The sequence below is a fragment of the Lonchura striata genome, chromosome 3, assembly GCF_046129695.1.
Source record: "Lonchura striata isolate bLonStr1 chromosome 3, bLonStr1.mat, whole genome shotgun sequence".
Lineage (NCBI taxonomy): Eukaryota > Metazoa > Chordata > Aves > Passeriformes > Estrildidae > Lonchura > Lonchura striata.
In genome coordinates this window covers 98,968,246-98,991,468 of record NC_134605.1, presented here as the reverse complement: position 1 = coordinate 98,991,468, position 23,223 = coordinate 98,968,246, and the positions used below count along the sequence as shown (strand labels likewise).

Below are 23,223 nucleotides of genomic sequence, written 5' to 3'. Positions count from 1 at the left end.
GGGCAGCAGATCCATGTGTTATTCGCTGCCTCTCAGATCAACCCGGGTTTGGGAGCAAGGGACACTTATAATGTGGTTAATGCTGAAACTGCTTCAAAATGCTCCAGTGTAACACTACCAGCAACATCACAAACATCAGATTTATCCAAACTGGCATGCATGAAGGTAAATCAGAAAGATCTTGAGTTTCTCCTTGAGAAATAGGGGTGGGAGGTTGCTTGTCTAAGTAACAAGTTGAATCAAACCCATATAGCAACAGTACTATCTATCATATGTCAAGATGCTTCAGATAGTTACTGTAATTTAAAAGTATGCTCACTAATAAGAGGTCTCTCCTTCTAGGTCAAAATCTCTTCCCTATTTGTACAGGATATACTCCAATGCAAAATTATAGAAGAACAATTCAACCAGCCAACTGAAGGAAATATGAAACTGAAGATAAACTTTAACTAAGGGTCTAGTTTTGGAAGTTGCTTAACATCCTCTGACTGAATTACAGTTAGTGTTCTAAAAACAAAACGCTTTGTTTGGATCTGCAAACATTGCCATTAGGATGGCAAAAGATAAATACCGATACTAAAGTAGGATCTTGCTCTACAAAGTGAAATTAACTGATGTAAATTGTTCTTTATGACATGCAATAAAAAGTATTCTATATTTTCAACCCATCTTTAAAATCTAATTCAAGATTACATAGAAGAAATTTCTTATCTGATCTTACATATGAAAAAAAATACTGTCATCTGATTAAGAGGTTGAAAAGTTACATTTTTCCAAACAAGTATAACTTGCTTTGTTTCCGATACAAATTACAAAACCAGCTCAAAATCACAAATACTGGGAAAGACTGCTGACTTTCTCAGGTGGCATTACTCCTCATGCTCCCTCCTCCTGTTCATAGAATTCTGGGATGTGCAGACACAATTTTTGGCATGGGGCACACTTTTCATTAACAATAAAATATAATACTGCCCTGTAGCCATAGGTGACCCAGATGCAGGACGTGCTGGAGTTCAGTCACATGTTTATATTGCACCCCATCTGCTAAAATCTCAGTGATGTGCCACACTTGATATTTCTACTTAACTTGTGGTTTCCATTATTTTATTCCAAATAACTCAAAGCTGTTTGTCTCTGCAAAAGGCATGCCTTTTCTTAACAGCCTGGTCCACCAATGAAAACTTGGTTATCACCACAGCAATCACTTCCACATTCAGGAGACAATGATATAAACACCGGATTGTGACACCGCTGACTAATCTGCCGGTCACAATCTAGACTCTGCAACACCACTTGTAGGTGTATTTATGTGATGTCACTAACTGGGTTGCATCACCACCACGTAAAATCAGGCAAGAAGCACAAAGGGATTTAGCAGAGCTTTGGCTGGGGCATAAAGCCATGCCAGCCCGGTGGGGCAGTGCTCTAGCAGGACTTCCCTTGCCCTGTGCTGACTGGCCTTCCCTCCAACTTCTTCCTTCTCTCAGCCCTTTCACCTCAAATTCACTGCTCTCCACCACCTCTCATGCCCTTCCCTTAACCTTTCCCTCTGCCTCAGTCCTTCCTTCAGCATTCTCCTTCCCCTCTTCAGGCATTTCTTTCCTTTTCAATGGATCCTACTCAAAACACAGAAGGAACCCTGCCACACATACATCATTGGCACCCATCAGGCTGACCACCGTCCCATCATGCTTGCCCTTCTTCCCAGTCTGTCTTTTGACACTGCTGTATAGAGAAACTGGGTTTTATTCTGGACAAGAATTAGCTACTGCTATGACTTACCTAACAAATATGGGTTTAAAATCTCATACCTGATAATTATCAGCTACATGCTCTGGTCATTCACACCTTTGTAATAAACAAACAAGTTGCATCAGGTTTGTGGCAGTACTTTTGATTTCACAAAACAAAGCAGGGAGTCAAAACAAGATACTTTTTGCTTAATGTGAAACCCTAAGATACAACAGCTGGGCTGCAGAGCTGGATGTGAAGAGAAGGGAAGCTGTGCTTTCCATTACATAGCACACCACACAAGCTTTCCTCCTCTGCCAACAGGCCTGTGGCTGCTAAGGATAGACCTGGAAAAGTGAGCCTAAAGCTGATCACTGACCCTTGCAGAATAAGCCTGGAGACATCAATGAGATTAAAAACAAAACAAAAAAAAACAAAACAAAACAAAACAAAAAAAAAAAAAACAAACAGAGTTTCCACAAACTCAGTTGAAACTGAGGCAAAAGAAAGCACAGTGGAAAGAAACAGATGAGTAACAGTGGACAAGGAAGCTGGAAATGCCTTGTAAGAAAGAGATGGAAGAAAGGTATAGCAATAAATGAAAGCACAATGTATGAGATACTGAACAAAGAAACAGTCTGCTTTCCACTTTAGTCATATCCTTATATGCAATCTTGCAAACATTCCTTAAAGATTCCCCTTTTAATTTTGTATTTATTCCTAAAGATAATGTAAATACTGTTAAAAAGATATAAACTACTCAGGGTCAAGAGATGCAGTTCCATTAGCCAGACTGAGGACACTGAATTTACTACAATATATATTTACCTATTTTGCAGCAGCCTATATATTACAAAAAGTCAGCCTGAAACCTAAAATTTTACTGATGATAAAATGTTTAGCACGTCGTCCGGTTTCACCGAACACTTTACCACCTTTGGCTGATATTGTGTTTCCTCTGGGAGTGCCTGCTGTGTCCATGGGTCCTGCCACACGGGCCCACACTGGTGTAGCCAGAGGACGGTGTGTGCAGGTCCTTTGCTGCCCACTGTTCCCTGACCAACCCACTGTGCCCTGCAGCACAGAAGCCACGCAGCTGCCCAGTTAGGAGTTATGAATGGCCTGGGTCTCAGTTCAGGAAACAATGGTTTGCCACAATTTTATATCAACACAGCACAACAGAAGCACCCCAGGATCGTGACATGGGCACTGAACACGCTTGGGTGGCATTGTTACAAAGCAATGGCAGGATCTGCAGCTGGTGAGCAAAGCCACCAGCTTTGGGACAATGGGATGGTCTATGAGCTGACACAGAGTACTGCTACAATAGAGAGCAGCCATATGAGATTACCAGAGGAAAGTGCTTGTATCTTCTTCTAAAATCACCTCATGTACTGCTGGAGGCAGAATGTAGATGCCAAGGGCGGAGGAGGCATGTTCTGGCTCTGGAAATGCTGCCATTAGCAGTTGAACAAGGGCAGCAGTAACCTCACATGAGGACACCAGCTTCCATCTCCTGTTCTGGTAATCCTTACTCTTGTCCACCAATTCAGCAGCATCCTAGCAAAAGGAGCAGTGAAAGATTTTTCACATATGCCTGTTTCCACATCTTGGCATCCCCTTTATGCTCTCCCTCATCTAACCTAGCCAGGGACAAAGAGCTTCACACATGAGGAGCAACACTGCTGTAACCAACACACACATGAACATGCTCAGCCAGGAAATATGTACAACCATATGTGCTGGGAAGCCCATTCCATTTTGGATCAAAATAGAAGATTCATTACACAGAGTTATCGTTACTTTTCTCCACACATGAAGAATAAAACTTGCTCAACCTGACATGGGGAAAGGACAGATGATCTAGGGGGCAGACACCTTTGGGGATTAATTTGGGGATTTAACATATCCAGACTTTACCTGCCCCAAAAGCCCTGTGGGCCCTGGCTCTTTTGCTCCCAGCCCTCCCTCCCCATCCTCTTGACAACTTATTACAATATCCTGAATTTTTTATTCAGAACAAGCAGGTCTTATTTGACCAAAACAGGAGAAAAGTCATTTGAGGAAGGACTTTTGAGATTTCCAAGGTGTTATGAGAAAGCAAGATACTCATTGGCTTGCCTGCAATAGTGCATGAAATTTTCTTAAATCTTCTACACATGATTGTTTCAGGGGTCGTGCTGAAAATGGTATAGAAAATATGTAATCACAGTGAAGCCCATGCAATACACTATGACAAATAAATTAGACCAGCATTGCTTACAGGCATTGTGCTAATTATCATTCTCTGGCTAAATCAGGTTCAGGGCCTTCACTTTGTGCAAGTGAAATACCTCCCCTTCATGTCTGGACAACAGCAAAAACTTTCAAAACAAAAATGTATTTGACTGAGATGCATTTCATAGTGAGAACACAGACACACTGATGTAGTGAAAAACTAGTAAGGGTAAAATACCAGTTTTGCTAAAGGCTGTGCCTTTCAAAAGAAAATGAAACATCTGTCGTATTTCTCCAGCAGAAAACAACAGAAAGCTTGCATTTAGGAGAATTTGTAAAGCCAGGTTACTTTTGCCCATTTAAACTTTTTTTTCTAACACATAAAATAGGAAAAAGTGAAAAGTCACTTTAGAAGGCACATAAAGGTCTTAGAATGACTGATTTGCTATTGTCTAAGTTAATAATTAATTAAGTCTTCTCAGTATATAGTGTTCAAAAAGTTTATTCTAAAACCCCCATTTGCCTTTATCTATCTACTTAAGAACGGTCATTCAAATTTTAGAGTAAGAAACTAAACAAGAGGAGCCTCTTTTACTCAAAATTTACACGAGATTAAGTACAAAAATGTAGCTGAGCTTTAGCTGGACGCTTTCAGCAGCTAGTTAAAGAAAGGAGCTGTAATTTCCAAGCCAAGAGAGGAGGTGACTGAAGTGCTGGGCTCTGCAGACGCCCTGCCCTTCGGCTGTGCCCGCAGCTGTCTGTCTGTCTGTCTGTCCGGCCGCTGCCGGCTCGCACTAACTGCGCTGGGAGCCGCTGGCTCAGCGGCTCCTCACCGAACGAAGGCACTCCTGGGCTCCTCAGCTCTTCAACACCATCGCTCCAACACACGTGTTGATTGATTAAACTGCAGAGAACTAACAAAAAGCATTTTTGGGGCACACCCTTTATTTTAAATCTTAGCCTATGTGTCCAGAAGGCACATGGCTCTTGATGATTAACTGCAAGCTTTATGCAATTTATTAAAGTACAGCCTTAATTTAGTCTAACATCTAAGGGAGCTTTCTTACATTTGTAACAATGCAGCAATGAGCACAGTATTTTTAATTTGCGAAGCTCAGATTTTACTACTACAGTAGTTTTAGAAGAAAGCTCTACCTATAATTAAGTGCATAAGTCCCTCAAAGACTTCTGAATTAATCCTTTATGTATACTGAGGTGTCTTTTAGATAGTTAATTCAACATTTTAACAGATATTACAGTAAAAAGAATGAGACGCTTTCAGTCATTTGAGCCAGCACTGTTGAAAAGAGTGACAATGTGTATTACACTTCTGTAGATTTTTAACTGATACAAATACTCATCTAGAAAAAGTACAAAGAATAATTTTACCAAATACTTAAAAATATTAGTAATTCACTCAGGTGAGGTCAAACATAATAGCTAATGGCTAATTTTAAACACAAACACCACACACAAGAGGAGATTTAAACTGGTACGTTCCAAGTCCACTAATGTAAACATCAGTTCAGACACACCTTGCCAGAAGTCTGAGGTATCTAGCACAGCATGGCAATGGATTTAGACATGCTACTCTGTGCTCACTTATGAAATCTCTTAACACATACAACCAAGTAGTAATTCAGTCTCTTTCCTTTTCCCACACGAAGCACAGTTCAGTGCTGTATGGCTAAAACTATGCCTTCTCATCTGCCTCTTAGTCACTTTACAGGACCATTGCTACAAATCCCTGTGCTACAATAGCTAATTAAAATACCTGGAAAAGTAAAAACTTGAACCCAAACTGTGCCTTTTGTGTCACCCCAAATCAGGACACCATATTACCTCCTGCCTCTACTGAGTGAGCAAAGCCTCCCGGTTTGCCAGTATTTCCATGTAACTATTAAAAGTCACTTTTAACAGTCCTGTCTGCCCTGCTTATGTATGAAATACCACTTTATCACTTGCTCTAGACAGGTAGAGTACATCACCTCTCCTATCATTCACCTGTTCCCAATTTTTAAACAACTTCATAGTTTAAACCCTACACAATCTACTTGCTGAACTGATTACCCGCCCAGATTACATCTCACTGAAGCCCTTGCTCAGGGAGGAAGTCATTACTCTTTGTCAAGTCTGCAGGCACCATTTTTCTTAGTTATAACAATGCTTAGAAACAGCTGTTGGTTTTGGTTTTGATCAAACAGATTTGGTAAGTTCTGCATTCTGTACTGATGGTTGGAAATGATTAATTTAATTTTCATTCAGCTGAAAGCAGCATTATTCATCTGAGTATCTACACATTATCTAGGTTCAACATATGTATGTAAATTGTTATGGTGTCTTTCATGTAGTGGCAGCACCCAACTTCATTTACATGTCGTCTGGGACAGTATAAGAACATGGTGCATAAATAAGACCAAGCATGAGAAACTGGTGGAATGGCCAGGGCACAAGCTTCTGAAGATGCTGGATTATAAAGTGGTCAGAAGAAATTCAAGGCTTTAAGAGTAGCCTTGAAAAAGAAGAATGACAGGAGGCCTGGCAGTTACCACTGCACAAGAAATAGCATCAGATTTTATACTAGATACAAAAGTATCTGCAAGATTTGTGAAGCCTGAAGTAGAAGTGGACCTGAAAGGTGTTAACATAAATGAGAGTCTCAGGCAAACAAGAGGCTGGGAAATAAACAGTATACAAGGAAATGTAGAAAACAGTGCCAGAGTTGTTCCAGAACAACTGAAATGCTGTTTAGAAATAATAAAGAAAAAACTCACTGCAATGACAACATTAACCAACTGCTTATTTTATTTGTAAACATAGTATTTAAAAACAAAATAAAAATTATTTTCTAGAAATATATTTACTGTCATACAATGGTAGGTAAAAAAATAGGTATTTTAATTGCAAAATCTCACAATGATATTAGATGCTAATGTCATGTCCAGTACACTCAAAATATGTACAATTATCCCCCCAAAAAAGGTAATTTCACAGCTTCCTGTTGGCTCAGATGCAAATTAATGAAATAAATGGCCATTAACATTTTCCTTGGCAGTTTCCTTTCCCAGTATCAGTGACTCAAATTATAGATAAAATGACACTAAAACTGAAGTACAGTAGTAGATCTCAGCACTACTATCTTAACAAAAAATGTCCACAAGACAAAAGAATCAGTATAAGTTTAGATGTAATACCATGGTTTGGGATCCAACCAACTAATTCACATGGGTTTAATACTGGCGGTTTTAGGCCTTTTTTACTTCCTTAGCACTGAGTTGTATTTTAGTTTTTTACAGAGTTTCTTATTAAAAAGTTTGTGTTCTATCATACACACCTCATCATGGATATAAGAAGGCTGAATCCTCAGAAGAAAAGAGAACAAGCTCAGTACAAAATGGTAACTCTGGGGAAACTCCACTTCTCTGTAATGAGCCAGATGACCACACAATCTGAAAATAAATGGGGAGAAAACAAAAGCCCTAAATTACAAGTGCATTTAGTATTTAGCTAGCATTTATATATTAAACTGTAATTAAAGACAAACTTTACACTTTACCAACAGCATAAATTGCCATTCTAGTTTACAGTGTTGATTCCTGTGAATTGATCACTCCTGCAAAAGCACGAAGTATAGACTGAACAAAGGTATCTTCAGAGCTGATGCAAACACACTAAGAAAAAGCCACTATAACTTCTTGCACTATGAATCAGGCTCTTACTCAGCCAGAATATTCTTTGAATACATTCAAAGAATGTATTCTCTGCCTTTCAGAAAACTGAATCACTGTTCTTCCATCTTTTAGCAAATGTAGCAAAGTATTAAAATTACTACCTCACCCTATTTTTTAAATTTCTAAGACTATCCAATTCAGACACCTTAGGCTCTTTACTCTGCCCTCTCTCCATAGGGTTCCCCTCTCACCTTCCTGACACTATGTCATGGGATAATAACCCATTCATTTCTTGTCCGTTGCCTTTGTGTGCTAAATACAAATTACATTCCTAGAAACAAGTGAGAAAAGCTAAGTCAAGTCAATGGAGTAAAATAGAAAACATTGTAGCAAACACTGATGAGGTCAACAGAAAGTAATTAGTGCTGTAGCAGCCTTCTGCTTCATTATTTTGCAGCTTTTGTGGTCAAAATGTTAACGAAAATAACAAGGTGATTTTATTGATGAAGTATATAAGAAAAATAGCACACTAGACTTGCTGGTAACAAGTGTCAGACCAAACAAAAGATGACACAGAGGATGATCTGCAGAGAGAGTTCTGTAAACATTAAGTTCAGCAACGTAGGTTGGAAAAACACTAAACTGGATAAGGCCCAAATTCAGTTTAAAATACTACAAAGTTTCAATTTTTAAATAAAAACACTGTACAGTGATATGGGGGTTCAGGTGCTATATTCACCTATAAACTCAATACATCTTCTAACTCACGAGGTAATGCCTTGGGATGTGGCGAAGTAGTTTAAAATGTTCCCTGTGTCTGATTCAGAGCAGCTGTCTTAAATATTTACCAGAACAACGACTGGGATCTGTCTGTCCCAATTTACAGGTAAGTGTGCTAATTACTAGATTATAAAGTCATTTGCTCACTCCCTCTGGCCCAGCAAACATTTACATTTTACCTCAAACTGGAGGAACTGCCAGACCCATCCTGAGTGCCAGCCAAGCTTCAGGGAGCACAGTTTAAAGCCTCTCCAAGCCTGGCACACTGGGAATCTGGAACTAGGTCTGTCATGCCATACATCCCATCCTCTGCCCCACCTCACACCCTCAAAAGCATTACAACATTTTTCATACTCTGTAGTATCTCATCACATATAGAATTATACTGTCCTCAAGGTTGGAAAAGACCTTTACAAACACTGAGGACAACTCCTATCACCTAAAGACTTAGGTGTAATAGTAAATAGTTTAGACACAATATAAAAAATAGAACAATGGAAAACAAATAGAATAGCAAATCAGTTTAGAAGCCGGTTTAAAACAAAGTTTTATTTTAAAATGTAAAAGCATTTCACCAATCATTTGACTGATCTTAGCTTTGCTGACACTGTAATCACACTTTAGTTCCAGGGATAAAGCATTTTAGCAGTCCTGTTAGGCCATGCTGATTTTTAGAGAAAGAGAATTTGTAAGTTTTTTTTTTTTTTTAGTTCTGTTCTACATACAAAGAGGATAAACCCTCATATCTAAGGGAGTAGATGTTGTTTTCCAATGTTAAGTAAGTGTCAGATGTATACTTAACTACTTGCATTGCAAATGATATAATGGGAAATTTAACCGGTAAGAATTTAAATTCAAATCTTGTTTCATGAAGGCTATGACAGTTTGCCATTAACATTTTAATATATTACATATGAAAATGTAGGTTTAAAAACAGACTTTGCATGGAAGATTATTCACACAAACATACACCAAAATATCCACTCATTCAATGTGTACAGAAGATTTACGCAAATCTGTGGTAAAAGGATTATTACCTCTACTCCCTTTAAAAAAAATGTTCTTATTCATACAAAAGAATGAATCCATATAACCAAACCTCTTGTAATGTAACACTGTGCTTACATTATTCCAACCCATTTATGTCACTGTGAGTATGTGAAAAGTAACGTGAAAAGGAAAATAAAGATAAGCAAATAAATCCACTGAAGGATAGAAAAGACTGCATACTTGTAAAACCCAGTTATTTTCAAGGGAAATGTAATGGTTTAAAATCAGGACCATATCGCTAAAGGTCTACTGATCTCTGAATACCATTTCAAATTATATACCAGATAGATATTTCACATGCTACTCAAGAGACAAATGAAATCTCATTTCACATGAATGTAACCCAACCTTATTTCAAAAAAACACTTTCCAACACCATACACAAGAAATTCAGCAGGATCCAAGCCAGTTACAGAGTTAATCTTCTTCACTGATACTCACAAGTACATTCCTTTTCTGGATTAGGGTTTCTTAATACAACCAATGGCTGAACCAAGGTCTGGTATATGATCCAGAAGTCATTGTGATTAAGGGCATCAAAAAATCAGTATAATGATTTAGAAAATTAATTTTATGTGCTTTTTTAGAGGCCAGGGAGGAGAGGAATGGGACTGGTTTTCCATTCTCTGGAAAGATGCATCACAAATATTTTTCTAAAACACTGTAAAGAAACCAAGTGAGTATTTGCACCTAGCTGCTACTCTTGCTCACTTTGCTTAGTCTGCATGTTACAGTTTGTCTACTCACAGTTCGAGACTATCCATTCCTCACACACCCCTTTCTAGAAATGACTGTAACTGTGTGTTAGCACATAGCTGTGCACACACTCTGTATTTGTCATTTGCAAAAATATATGTACAGGACTTTACTTTCAGAACTTTCCAAAATGCATTTAGCAAAAAAGTGAATACTTACTTCTCATTACATAGTTTAACTGTACACAGCCAATAGTCAGGGTTCATGGCTGTCAGTAAACCACGTTTTTCTTGCAAAATTCCCTTCAGGCTATGCCCATGAAAACAACTCCCATCTCTGTTTTCTTCAGACCAACTTAACTGAAAACTTGAAGGATTTGGCTTTTCAGCATGTTGCACTGAACCAGACAGCTTGCCAAACTGATTTTGTAAGCTCACAACCATTTCTGTGCAAAGAGAAACAAAAGAAACAAATGCAAAAGTATTAGGTACCATAATACTGTTTGGAAGTAATTAATACAAGAAGAAGATGAGGTATTTGTGCTTTTAAAATTTCTTTTGTGGTGTTTTTTTTTTTTTTTTTTTTTTTTTTTTTAAACCTCTGCATGAAAGACTGAGCAATCCTGGAAGTCTCTAGGTCATCTCTGCCATCCTCTTTAGAAGTTTTAGTGAAACATTTTGAAACAGAATTCAAAATGCCACGTCTTTTATACCTGATGCTATTAGTAGTGGAGCACTCAAAGCAAAACATGTAAAATCTATTTGAGACTGACAGGACTTTTATGCTGATAGGAAGCACATTCATACACACATGGATTCAAGGTTAAGCTTTTCATGGTGCAAATTTCAACTGGTAAAAACCCCAACAACAAAAAAACCCCATTCCATGTTTCCCTGCTGCTAGTGGACAAATGACAAGCTTTCCTAAGTTACTGAGACTGAGAAGGGAAAGAAGGTATCATGATAGATCAGCACATATTGTATGACTGCCTGTGCCTTGTTTCTCTAGGATAAAACACAAGTTAAAAAACATTGTTGGAGCTTTAACTTCTTTTTATGAGCTGTATTTAAATAAACTCATTCATGTATTGAAGAAAAAAAAATAAACAAACACAAAAACACAGGAAAAAACCTCCTAAAATAATCCAAGGGCTGGGAAGTTTGTCTTTCAAGTTGACACTAAAATCTGTGATCAAAATCCAAGGTTTAGGAAGGTTTCTGAAAATCTGTACCTGGCACATAAGTGTTCTGGAGCACTGTCTCTATTATGGTACATTTGTTTTAAGATGAATCCTGCCCAGTGGCAATTATGTGATACTACTGCTCACAACATTATGATAAAGCTCTGTAATTAAAGTGGTCCTCTTCTAGCTACAAGAGAAGCAGAGCCAGAAGAGGAATCTCTTTTCCTATAAATGCAGGAATTAAAGGGCATCTGAGTAAATAATCAGCTTGAAATAAATACATGTAAACATGGTTTTCCATGGAACATGACTTGACTGCAGGATCACCCAAAGAGGATTTTGAAGATAAGTACTTAAAAAAACCCCACTGCATTCTTGAAGGAGAAATCCAATATGCGTAATTCAAACCAAATAGAATTATACAACTTGTTTAGAAGTCCCTGAACCAGTTGTTTCCAGAAACGGAAAGAACATAGAAAAGGAAAAATACCACTTGCCACACTTAATATCCCTCTCCAAATACCTGCTGCTTTCTGGATAATGTAAAATGTAGAATGAAGAACTCCAGATCTAATTTGGTTGAATAAAACTCTGGTTTTCCTTATTTCTGCAGACAACTGGGGTTTTGTTATTTTGTTTCTTTGCTTTTATGGCAACACAAAACCCAGAAACTTGTCACAAGTACTTCCAGAGCTACTAAAATTCAGCAGCTGTACCTGCATTCTGACCACATGCATCTGGCTTTCCTTGCTTCCTGTAGAGGACTGCAAGAAGGAGTGGGAGAGAAGAGAGACATGCAAGATCTACTAAAGGACATACTGGGATATTCATACCAAAGTATTCAAGAAACTAAAGGAGGAAACAGACAGGAAAGGTATGGAGACCAACAACTCACAAGGAACTCTGATATAAAGACAAACTAGAGAAGATGAGGATAAGAGCACTCCTGAGACATGGTTCAGTAGGTTGTCAGGAAGACTGGCAAAGGCAGTTTCAGTTGTTCATGTATGAAAAATTCCATCCATAGGTTGTAAAACAGTATTACATTAATTGCATCCAGAGATGAAAGAGAGGAGACAAAATATTTTAAGATGCACATGTTATCAGTCACAGCTGAAGATCTTCTATGATGGGAAAAGTTGGAGCAGATTTCTGTGTTTCTGGGAAGAAGCAAAGTTTACTCACGTCTTCTCTTTAGAACTTTAGATTTATTCTTGATTGAATAAAACAATGGCTTTTCACATCTCCATAGATACCTACCAGTAAGAGACATAAGCATTGTTAAAAAGAAAGCTGGACCTAATGAATAAATGAGTAATAACTTATTACAAATACTGCTGAAGTTTTAAATTAAAATCAAAATAATCTAGTGCTTAGTGCTATTAAAAGCCACTACCCCTTCAACATATAAAGGAAATGTTTTTCTGAGTAGGCAAACCAAGGCATGTTAGCCTAGATCTACTATAATCAAACTTAATTGTTCAGCTGTATAAGCTATTTTTCACAGTAAGTGAACATTTAATAAATAGCCTGGATAAACATTATGAGTGTAAATAGAAAATTAAGACAGTAATTTAATCATTCTATTCACTCAAGCTTGGTGAATGGATATGTGGAGCAAATTTCTAACTTTTTTTATTTCTGTAGGGATCAGGAGTTCATGCAGAACTGTCTACCTTAAAAAAGAAGTACTTAAAAACCTCTTACTTGGCTTTTTCTTCATCCAATTTCTTTTGCTCCACATCCAAGGAATGCTTTACTACCTCATACCACTTCTTGAACTCAAAATATGGGCCCCCTGAATAAAACATACACACTTTAGTTTGGGAAGAAATGAAAGGAATGAGAGAGAAGGTGATCTCCAAGCAGTTAAGACTGTGCATCTTGCACCTGTACACAAACTACCCCTGATGCTATGTGCTTAAAGAAAACACATTTGAGCTAATAATTCTGTAATAAGGAGAAATGCAGAAATGGAGTGAAAGAACAGTATGTCAAAAGAAGTGCAAAGAAGACCCATATATCTTAGATTTCATAGGTTTAGCACAAGTCAAACCTTTTGCCTCTTTTCTGGAAAGGTGAGCCTAGAAACTACCTCTTCTCTACCAAATCAACTAGTTCTCCACTCTGTGGAGTGGCCTTCAACTGTTTCAAAGTTGAATTCAAGGGATTAATGGAACTATGCATCAATCTTAAGTTCAAACAAATAAAACCTTAAGAAGCTCAGATGCAAAATTTCACATAGTTTCATCAGCTCCACACTGTCTATCCCACTACCAGTGAAATCTTACAGGGTTGGAAAGATAAATTACACAATGGTCTTCATATCAGACTCTCATGGTTTGGAGTACAGGAGCTTCACTTGTTGATATGTGAAAAAGTATTTACCAGCACATGCAAAAACATGAAAACATAGGATATTTTAGCAACACCTTTATCACTGATCCTCCAAAGAAGCTCAAGACTGAAGCAGACCAACTTGGTACAGTAAGGATATGGGTTCCAAACAGAAATATGGTGTAGATTCATATATTTAAAAATAATCAACTCTTATTCACTGTGGGTGGAATATCTGCATTGTGAATTAACCAGACTTTGCATTTCCCCATGTCCCAAGCTGCACTGCATGCAATGCTTGCATCATGCTCAGCTTTGCCAGCCAGCTGTTCAAATTCTCCTGAAGGCGAATATACTGATCTTACAATCAAACATATACCTTTTGTATTATATGCATTTCTGCTGTTTGTATTATCCTGCCTCAGAATGTCTAGATTCTAAAAACACAGTTGGTCACAAAAAGCAAGAGATGCAAAAAAGAACAAAGACCCCTCAGCAGTCCTTGAAATTCAAAGGTCTGGATACAACTTTTATGAGCTCCTTAAACCACGAGGTTTAAGTAAATACTACTAAATTGCTGGGAGAGCAGTGTGGGAGGTGGTAGAAATTTGTGTTAAACTTTCTATGAATTTTTAAGGTTCTGTCACATGCAAACCTGTTGTCAGAGACATGATGCTACACTGCAATAACCTCAGTACTGCTGGTTTGATGTTGATGTAGCTGAGCTGACTGGAAAATATACAGCTCTGATACACACATACACATCTATATGTATCTCAATCACCTTTAATTTGAACAAAACCCGTATTGTGGAAGTGTGCAGTTCACAGAACACACACAGTAGGTAACTACACCTATCTATTGTACTGCTTCCAGTGTGACTTGAAGAAATGTAGGAGCTGAAACACTATTTTTTAATTTAAAAAAAAAGGACTACAGAATGGATACTTCAGTTGAGAACAGAGTCAACATAAATTGAATCTTTAAAACTCAGTATTAACCATTATTCATTTAATCACTCTAATTTTGGGAAAATGCCAGAGGCAGTTTTGAGCTCTGGTGCTGATCAGTTGTCCAACAGAAATTCTCACATCAGCTCCTCTGTGTGGCGGCTCACCATCACCCTGACATCTTAAGCACAGGGACAACAAAACTGAGCATATGGATCATTTGCACCAGCAGATTTTAAAGTAAAAAAGGGGGCAAAGAATGAGCTGTTAATTCCCAAGGGGTATGAGACTTGTTAATAAGGGAGAAACCCCATTAAGATATTAATGAGCCTCAGCTTGTAAAGCAGTTGCACAACTCCCCACTCCTATCACTATCGTGTACTTCAAGTTTTCAAGGGAAGTAAAAAGGAAAAGAAAAAATCCACCATAAATTTGTGTATCCACCTGAATGTGAAAATTACCAGTTTTAGTTAACAGTGATGACTGTCTCTAGTTACAGCAGTAACTGAGCTCACACATGACTAACACCATAATTTTATTATGGACATAAATTTTAAACAATGCATCAGAAGGGTCAAAATTACCCAAAACTGGATAAAAGGCCTAACAGATAAACCAATGTAACACATCTTGGATCTTATCTTCAACAATGATTTGGATTGGGCCATAGAATATCTTCCTGAAGATTCCTAATCCTTGATTTGGTCTTTCTGCCCTCAAAGAACCATGTTCACACCATTATCTTCTCCATCTTAATTGCTGCTAGCTTTTCCACACTCTCTCAGGATTATTTGGACTAAGAAACTAGATTACATCTGAAATATGTTACACACTAAGACATTTTATTTAACAAGACTAAACAAGTTTGGATTTTATCATACATGTGGTTTGATGCCCCTAGTAAGTATCTGCTATTTACGATCAAAGTGTGCTCCCTTTTCACGGCATATCCATTCATCTCCACCTACCACACATAAAACTCTAAACCAAGTGGCAAACATGCACAAGCAGAAGCAGAGAGGCACCCAGCAAAATGTGTATCAAACTCCCCTGTCCCAAACAATAAGAATTGTGCAGGTACACTGAGGCCATTTTACATGAACAGGATCTACTCTTTTTTCCAAATAAAATTTGCCCTTAATGAATGACAAAAACACATTTTCATGATCAGTAGTCTTTCTAACCCTGATTGCAAAACTGTTTCATTTACAAAATCATAACACTGCTTCTACTAGAATATTTATGTACCTTCTGTGTTATTTTTATTTCTTTCTTCAGCAAACTCTGAAAGCAACCTGTAAAAAAATTTTAAAAATCAGACTGTGTTGTAGATCCAAATACTGCATTTTTCATATGAAGTTCAAATACAATGGACAAAAATGACATCCTAATTTTATGCCAAGTATCAGATAAAACCCAACAAATTTTAAAAGTAACTAATATTCAATGTCTAAAATGCCTTTAAGTATATGGTTTAAGCTACTCAACTTAACTGAAATTCCAATAGTATAAATTTAACTCTAAAGAAAAACAATCGGAGACAAGCATTTGCACTATTTGAAAAGTGAGGGTTGCTGCAGATTTGTCTGTACACTTACCATTCATAATTATCATCTAATAAAAACAGTAATTTGAGCACAACTACAATAACTGCTGCAGCAAGAACATCATATTTCACTTTTCTTCTTGACTTATTTCCAGGCATAAGAGTCAGGAAATCCACTTCTCCAATACCAATCTTTTTCACCACTCGACAAGTCCAATTATGCAATTCATCTGATGAACATAAATAAAAATATAAAATGTTAAGACAAGCTAGAAATATTTTTACAGTGCAAATATGTTGGCCATTTGAGGAAAACACTGCTTAGGTCTTTTAGAACCATTTGACAGCCATATTTTTTGGGCTGAGTATTATTTTTGGATACTTTTAAAAATATTTGACAACCTTCACTGTGCTTACGTGGAAAACACTTGTGACTTATTCTCATATGGAAAATAAAATCACATATTTAATAGTGCTTTGATGTTACTTGACTAATGTAGTGAGATCATCCTGAACATTCTTGTGGGAAAGCCTATTGTAAATCCACATAAATGTATTTTCAAAAAATCCTCAAAAGCAAAAAACTTGTGACAAACTTTTTTCCTTCATGTTGACTAAGCATCTGTGGCAGGAATCAGCTCTGCACAGAGGAGGAGCAGGGCTGGCTGTAAAGAAGCCGGCTGGGCAGGGCAGCACTGGCTGCTCCCCCAGCAGAAGCTGCTGAGGTGTCCACAGCTCCTGGCTGTGCCAGGGAGATCCAGCTGCAGCTCCACAAGATACACAGCGGGCTATCTATACAGGCTCTTATTACTCTGCTTATTTTTCACAGATACAAATCCCCCAAATTTCTCACCTTTCCTGTTCAGCAAGAAATACAGGAGTTGATTACATCACCATCAGATTCCACAAAGGTTAGCAATGTATGACTAAGTACAACCTTAATCCAGCTGTATTTATACACTCTGCTGCTTACAAAGAGTTCAGTAGGGACTCCTTTTTAATCCTCTCGCACATCACAGTAAGAGTTAAAAAAAGTGGAAACTAAATTTTCTTATAAATACTAGAATCATATTTAGTTTTATTTCAGATACATAAAATAGTCTCTTCATTGGTATTTAGTGTCCTTTAACACTCCCAATTCATTGCTTTCTTTTAGAGTTGTTAGACAACAGCAGCAGCCCTTTTTCAATTTTTAAAAAATGCTTATGCATGATAAAAATCTTAGTTGTGCAGAAAAGGACAATATATTCCTTTTCTGCAGTAATTTTCAAAGAGTACTTAGCTTTGCATTTCTCTGTAAAAGATCTGAAAATGATAAATTTACAGCCTTTTTTCACAACCTGTAAAATAATGTAATCCTCTGTGCGATCACAACACTGGTGTAAAAATACAAAATCAGAATTACTACTCCAGAATTTTAGCTGTAAACCTGCTGGTTATCTTCTCTTCATTCAATTGTGAATAAACAAAAAAAAACACAAACAATTTTATTCATTGTAACTAATTGCAAAATAACACAGTAACTCCTTTCCCTACTATGAGCCATTGGAATGTTTTGAGAAAAAAAACTTTACAGGCCATTTGTCTGTGTAACTCATCTTCAGCCGCAGTGGTATATGACAGAAAGTATGGTAACCCAACAGAGAGTTCACTACTAGGACATACTGATCTTTCTTTGACAAGTCAATATTCATGACTTAATTTTAGGATAGACAAAAAAAGTCAATACTTATGCTATATATTATTTCAGAACTAAAATATAAATCAAGCGAGACAGAAGCTGATCTGTCACACACCATCAATTAATATTAAAATAATTAATAATACACAATACTATATAATACACAAAATACATTCTTTGTTAAAGAATATACAGCCATTATTACATATGAGAATTTCAGAGCTAAGCAATCAAATCCCAACTACATGAATCATTTAGCTGAAGTTAATATATCACATGAATTCAACAGGTGCCTCTTAGTTCACATGGATACTGAAAGATTTAAAATGAAGTATCCACTCCACAGCCTTATAGAGCCAACATCAGAGTGCCCCTGCATATCTGGGCCCATAACACATACTCTGTATGTTTGAGGAAGGTGCTTTCTATAGAAAGAATATCTTTCAGTTCAAGCTGAAATGGGAATAAATTAAAAGAAAAAGAGCAGGCACTTTTGAAGTAGTAATTTAAGCCTTTTTGCTAGAGTTTACTAAACCATAGAAAAATTTTATCAGTTCAGTCTAGGGAAAATATTTACCAGGTAAATTAGCTTCCATCAAGTACTTCATGCACAGCATGTCTGGATGAAGAAAGCAGCTTTCTGTAATATCTGGAAAACGAGGCAGGTCTAAAAATGCTGCAAGCTCATGCATTTTGTTGAATACTTCTTCATATACAGGCCATGACTGAAAGACAGGGTTAGAGAGGTTATACATTTGCTCTATTACCACAGTTGTTAATTATTTAAAATTACTGATGTTAAATTCCAAATTGTTTGATACAGGATTATTTATACAGACTCTTCTAGCACACTATGACTAAACACATGTGCAAGAATGGAGCCAGATTGCAGTAAAGAGAAACATGCTAGTTTTAAATCCCATAAAATATATACAGAAAAAATAGAAAGTTGCTTCAGATCTCCCACCACCTTACTACCTTTTTTGTGAAATGCCCATTATAGAGCCAGATGCTCCAAAACTGGGAGCTTTGGCAAAAAACCAATAGAGATGCAATTGAAGGTGAACTGTCTAAAGAGCTAAGAGGTCAGAGAAGCACAGAAGGTGGAGGCTGGCAGGGACCACTTGAGACCACTGCACCCAAGTCTCTGCTTGGGTCAGCTCAATCAGGCTGCCCAGGACCACGTCCAGTCACATACTGAAATCTCCACAGACGGCTGCTTCCAGCGCTTGTAGGAAATTTGCTCCAGTGTTTCACCAACTCCACTGTACAAAGGAAAAATGATTTTGTTTTCCCTTACACTCAAATGGAATTTCTTGTATTTCAATTTGTGCCCATTTCTTCTCATCCAGTCACTGGATACCACTAAGGGGGATCTGGTTTTCCTCCTTTGCACCCTCCTGCAGGTACCACATCACACCTGCCCTGAACATCCTCCAGCTCCAGGATGAACAGCACTGAGAATGCTGGGAGTCACAGCACTCTCAGCTCCCTTCAGTTGTCAGGCTCCACTCTCCCATCTCCACAGCCTTTTGTTGGATTCACTCCACTGCATTCATGTCTCCCTTGTACTGGGCAGCCCAGAACAGCACCCAGCACTCCTGATGTACCTTGCCAGTGCCAAGTAGAGAGGAAGTAGCCTCTGCCTCCCTCGAGGACTTGTGCAGTCACCAGAACTGCTCAAAACTTATTGACAGTGACCTTGCAATGACACCAGCCAGCTGCCTCAACACTTGTGCAGTATCTCATCACAGCCTGTGAACCTTCATATATCCACTTCCTTCACATATTCCCTAAACTGCTTCTTAAAAACTGAGGCAAAAAGAACAATCATTACTTTAGCCTTCTCCTTGATCTTTGTGACCATATTCCCATTTAGCACCAGGCCCACATTCTCTAGAACCCTTCCAAAGAATCTTTCATTTTATTTAGTTTTAAAAAAATCCATATTTGCATATGTATTAGTGATTAGAAATCTGAAATTCTCTTTTTGAAACCACTGGCTGCATGAGAAAGTTCTCCCAATTTGTACTAAGGTTTGCTGCCATAGGAGAATTTAACTTACAGAAAGATTTTGACATGTTTATTCATAATGAACTCAGCCGGACCTGAAGTTTGCGTAAGTATGGATGTAAGGTTTGACCTCCCTTTCACAATACCTGAGCTGTTTCATTAAACATTTTTAATTTTCTGCAGTTAAAATGATTACTTGAATTTACCTCTAAAAGCAACAATTTCAGTTGTCCAGGCTACTTTACCATTTTAAATGTATAAAAAGCAATGATTTTTCTGCCTTAGCCAGGGATTTTTCTAATTCAGCAGAGCACTTTATAATGTATTCATATTTTATAAAGTCAATTGATAAACTGATTTTATTAAGTCGATTTCTAATATGGAACTTTCCTTTAAAAGAATCTTTATACTTTGTTCACAGCTTCAAAACTTTCCTGAACAAAAGTGAATTCAGGCTTCTGTTCTTTTTTTGGTTCAGATTACAAAGTAACCGTGTTAACAGCAAGACATGATGTGACCTAATGTAGTTTTATCCAATAATTTGCCTTCATTAGTTTTAATATAAGCTCTCTAGCCTCTCAAATTTTGTTTTGAGCGATTACCAACATTACACTGTCTTTTTTAAAATCTCCCTTCAAACTGCAGTTCAGACTTGCATGAACACATGCTTAGGCAAATGAATAATTCTACTGTCACCTACTATTACACATGTAACTTTTTGTAACAGTTAGGAAGTTGTACCATGTTCATTATAGTTTCTAAACAGTGTTAAAATCGGCTTAGACTGTTTCAGGACTATCTTGAGAAACAAGAAAAACTTGCACTACCAGAGTTCTGCAGAAGACCAGACTCCCAGTACTTCCCATTCCTTCTAAAAAGCAGTACTGAATTGAATACCAAACCAATCTGGGAACAAAACCTGAATCACATGTAACTTCTCTTGAGTGTACTGGGAGAAAAATTGAAGTCCCACATAATTCAAATAAGAACATTACATGAATACTATTCATAATTAGATAGCAAGGAAATATGCTTTCCCCTAATGAAAAGCAGTTGAATTAGTAGCTTCTTAATAATATATCGCATGTGAAAATAAATTAAGACACTGGGAATTTAGTAATTTGAAGCATTCCCATTCTCAAACATTAAACTATCACCAGTGGAGCTATCCAAAGTCTGATCTGACACCGAACTACTTTAGGGAATATAGCTCTTGGACTCCAATAGACACCTTTATCACCTGAGCTTCTCTCCCTGTACCAGGGCAAGGAGACAGCTCTCCTATCCTAAGTATTAGTGAATCAAACCTTCTTCCCTCTGCTCAGTATCTACTTTGGTTCAAAGCTTTTGTTTGCAATTTACAGAAGGCAATTTGGTTCTTTTTCAAAATGGCTAGAGAATGCTCTGCTTTAAAATGACAACCAATGCCTTCCTTTTTCTGAAGGCAAACAAGTGGTATAAAAACTACAAATAAAAATTAAGACTGAGAGCTACCACTTGGATTATTTTAAAAACAGTATTAATAGACAAAAACTGTTCTTTGCTGATGTGTGCTTGTAAGAGATCTGAACACACTTAGAATGTGCATCCTAACAGAAGATAAAGGTCAACCAAATCAGCTGCTGTTTCCCAGGGTTTAAACCCTAAGCTCAAAAACATTCCCTGCAGTAGTGCCAGTGCTGTGCCATGATGGTGAGGCTGAACTGAACCCCTACTTGCAGTCACCACTGGAATTGGAAGCTGCAAGCCCAGCTGTATCCAGCACAAGGTCACACCTGCCTGGAACACAGCACAGGGCTGAAGGCTGAAAGGTCAGGGCTAAGGACACTGAAGGGTTTCTGCATAACCAAGCACTGGCTGTTTTCACCAGACACTGTACGCCCTGTTCATACTCTGTTTAACTCTGAAAGAGCTGTGGGTTCACACAGAAAAATCTTATATTCTGCAAAATTTCAAATATACTGGAAGAGTTAAAAGAGAAAGAACTCCCAAATTCCACACAACCAACACAGCAAATGTTGAGACAATATTAAGAAGAAGAAAGATGCATCAAACAAGCAGCCTCAAAATTAAAAGTTACCACCTTCTATCCAGCTAAATAGCTCTGGGAAAAAAAAAAAAAAAAACAAAAAAAAAAAAAAAAAAAAAAAAAAAAAACCACAACACCTGATAAAACAAGTTGTGCTGGAAGCCAACCAGCAAATCCACTAGGAAAGTAAGACCCAGAGCCAGGTCCTCCCTCCTTCAGATAAAAAACTCTGCCTCCAGCAATCCATGATTAAACCCCAAGGGAGGAGTACTTGGACAATAGAGGACACTGTTAGATCATATGCCACACACTCTCCAAGTATAACTTTCACTTATCCAATCATAAATTTAAAAATTCAGAATGTACTTTTGTGCTATATATCAGGACAACTCCCCTGTCCATCATCACATGAAGTTACTACGCTCTCACCTTGTTTTGGGAACCTGGGGAACACAATAAAAACCACATATAAAACTCAAGTTACAAACCCTTAAGGGCACCTAATAATTCCACGAAGACTGACAAAATATCCTTTTAAAGCTATTCCACCTGCTACCCTTTTCAGGTGTTTCACAAGCTGGGATTCCTTCAAGACCGATCAACAATGCTGACAGAGTCTATAACTTGTCCACTTGTCCAGATGGACTACAGAGGTTGCCAAGACCTTTCCTTAAGCTTTGTTTTTAAAATCTTTGTATCTTATGCACACATGTGACAAATAAGGTCACTCCAGAAAGCAGTATAGAAGATTAGTACTACTTGAGAGTACTTTCCCCTGCCCCCTAAGCACAGAAAAACAACATACACATTGTTGAGTCAGTGAAAAAGTGTCTCAAGATTTTCATAATGATAAATATTCATTAAACTATTTAAATCAGTTGTCTATCTTTCAAAGTTACATGGCATTTTTCACCTGTATTAGAAAACAACAAACTCGTTTTCAGGAGCAGAGGAGCCAAACTATTAGCATGATAATCAGATCACAGTAACAGGTAATTGCTTTGAGTAAGCCAAGATTAAGCCTCTCCTACTTGTTTGGACAATATCAGAATATTGCTGATCAACAAGCAGAAAATAGTATGCACTGTCTGGCTTTCTAGAACAATTTGCAGGCTCCATAGTTTCTTGCTTTAAATGTGGTCTGACTCTCTTCTTGGATAACTGTGTAAGCCACTTCCTTCACCTGTATCTGGAAAATATCCGTCACTTACATATTCACAATATTCTCAACTTAGCTTATGTTATAATGATAATGTTCTATTATTTCTGAAAATAAATAATTGCACAGTTATTCTAAATTATTCATTTTATATTTTTTCCGTCCATCTTTCTTTCCTGT

At 37.5% G+C, this 23,223-nt stretch overlaps 2 protein-coding genes across 2 annotated transcripts in view; both read right to left on the bottom strand.

Moving 5' to 3' along the window:
• Window positions 1-7,386, bottom strand: part of GRHL1 (grainyhead like transcription factor 1) — a 48,639-nt gene extending 41,253 nt beyond the window's left edge. Inside the window, exon 1 of the mRNA XM_077782425.1 lies at window positions 7,283-7,386. Within this exon, the coding sequence (XP_077638551.1) occupies window positions 7,283-7,290 (8 nt within the window). The 5' untranslated portion in view covers window positions 7,291-7,386. The remainder of the gene's footprint in view (window positions 1-7,282) is intronic.
• TAF1B (TATA-box binding protein associated factor, RNA polymerase I subunit B) overlaps window positions 6,728-23,223 on the bottom strand; it is a 44,298-nt gene continuing 27,802 nt past the window's right edge. Inside the window, exons 9-15 of the mRNA XM_021525421.3 lie at window positions 18,420-18,567; window positions 16,214-16,391; window positions 15,864-15,910; window positions 13,036-13,126; window positions 12,514-12,584; window positions 10,365-10,590; window positions 6,728-7,397 (exon numbers count right to left, since the gene is read on the bottom strand). Coding sequence (XP_021381096.1) covers window positions 7,205-7,397; window positions 10,365-10,590; window positions 12,514-12,584; window positions 13,036-13,126; window positions 15,864-15,910; window positions 16,214-16,391; window positions 18,420-18,567 — 954 coding nt within the window. The 3' untranslated portion in view covers window positions 6,728-7,204. The remainder of the gene's footprint in view (window positions 7,398-10,364; window positions 10,591-12,513; window positions 12,585-13,035; window positions 13,127-15,863; window positions 15,911-16,213; window positions 16,392-18,419; window positions 18,568-23,223) is intronic.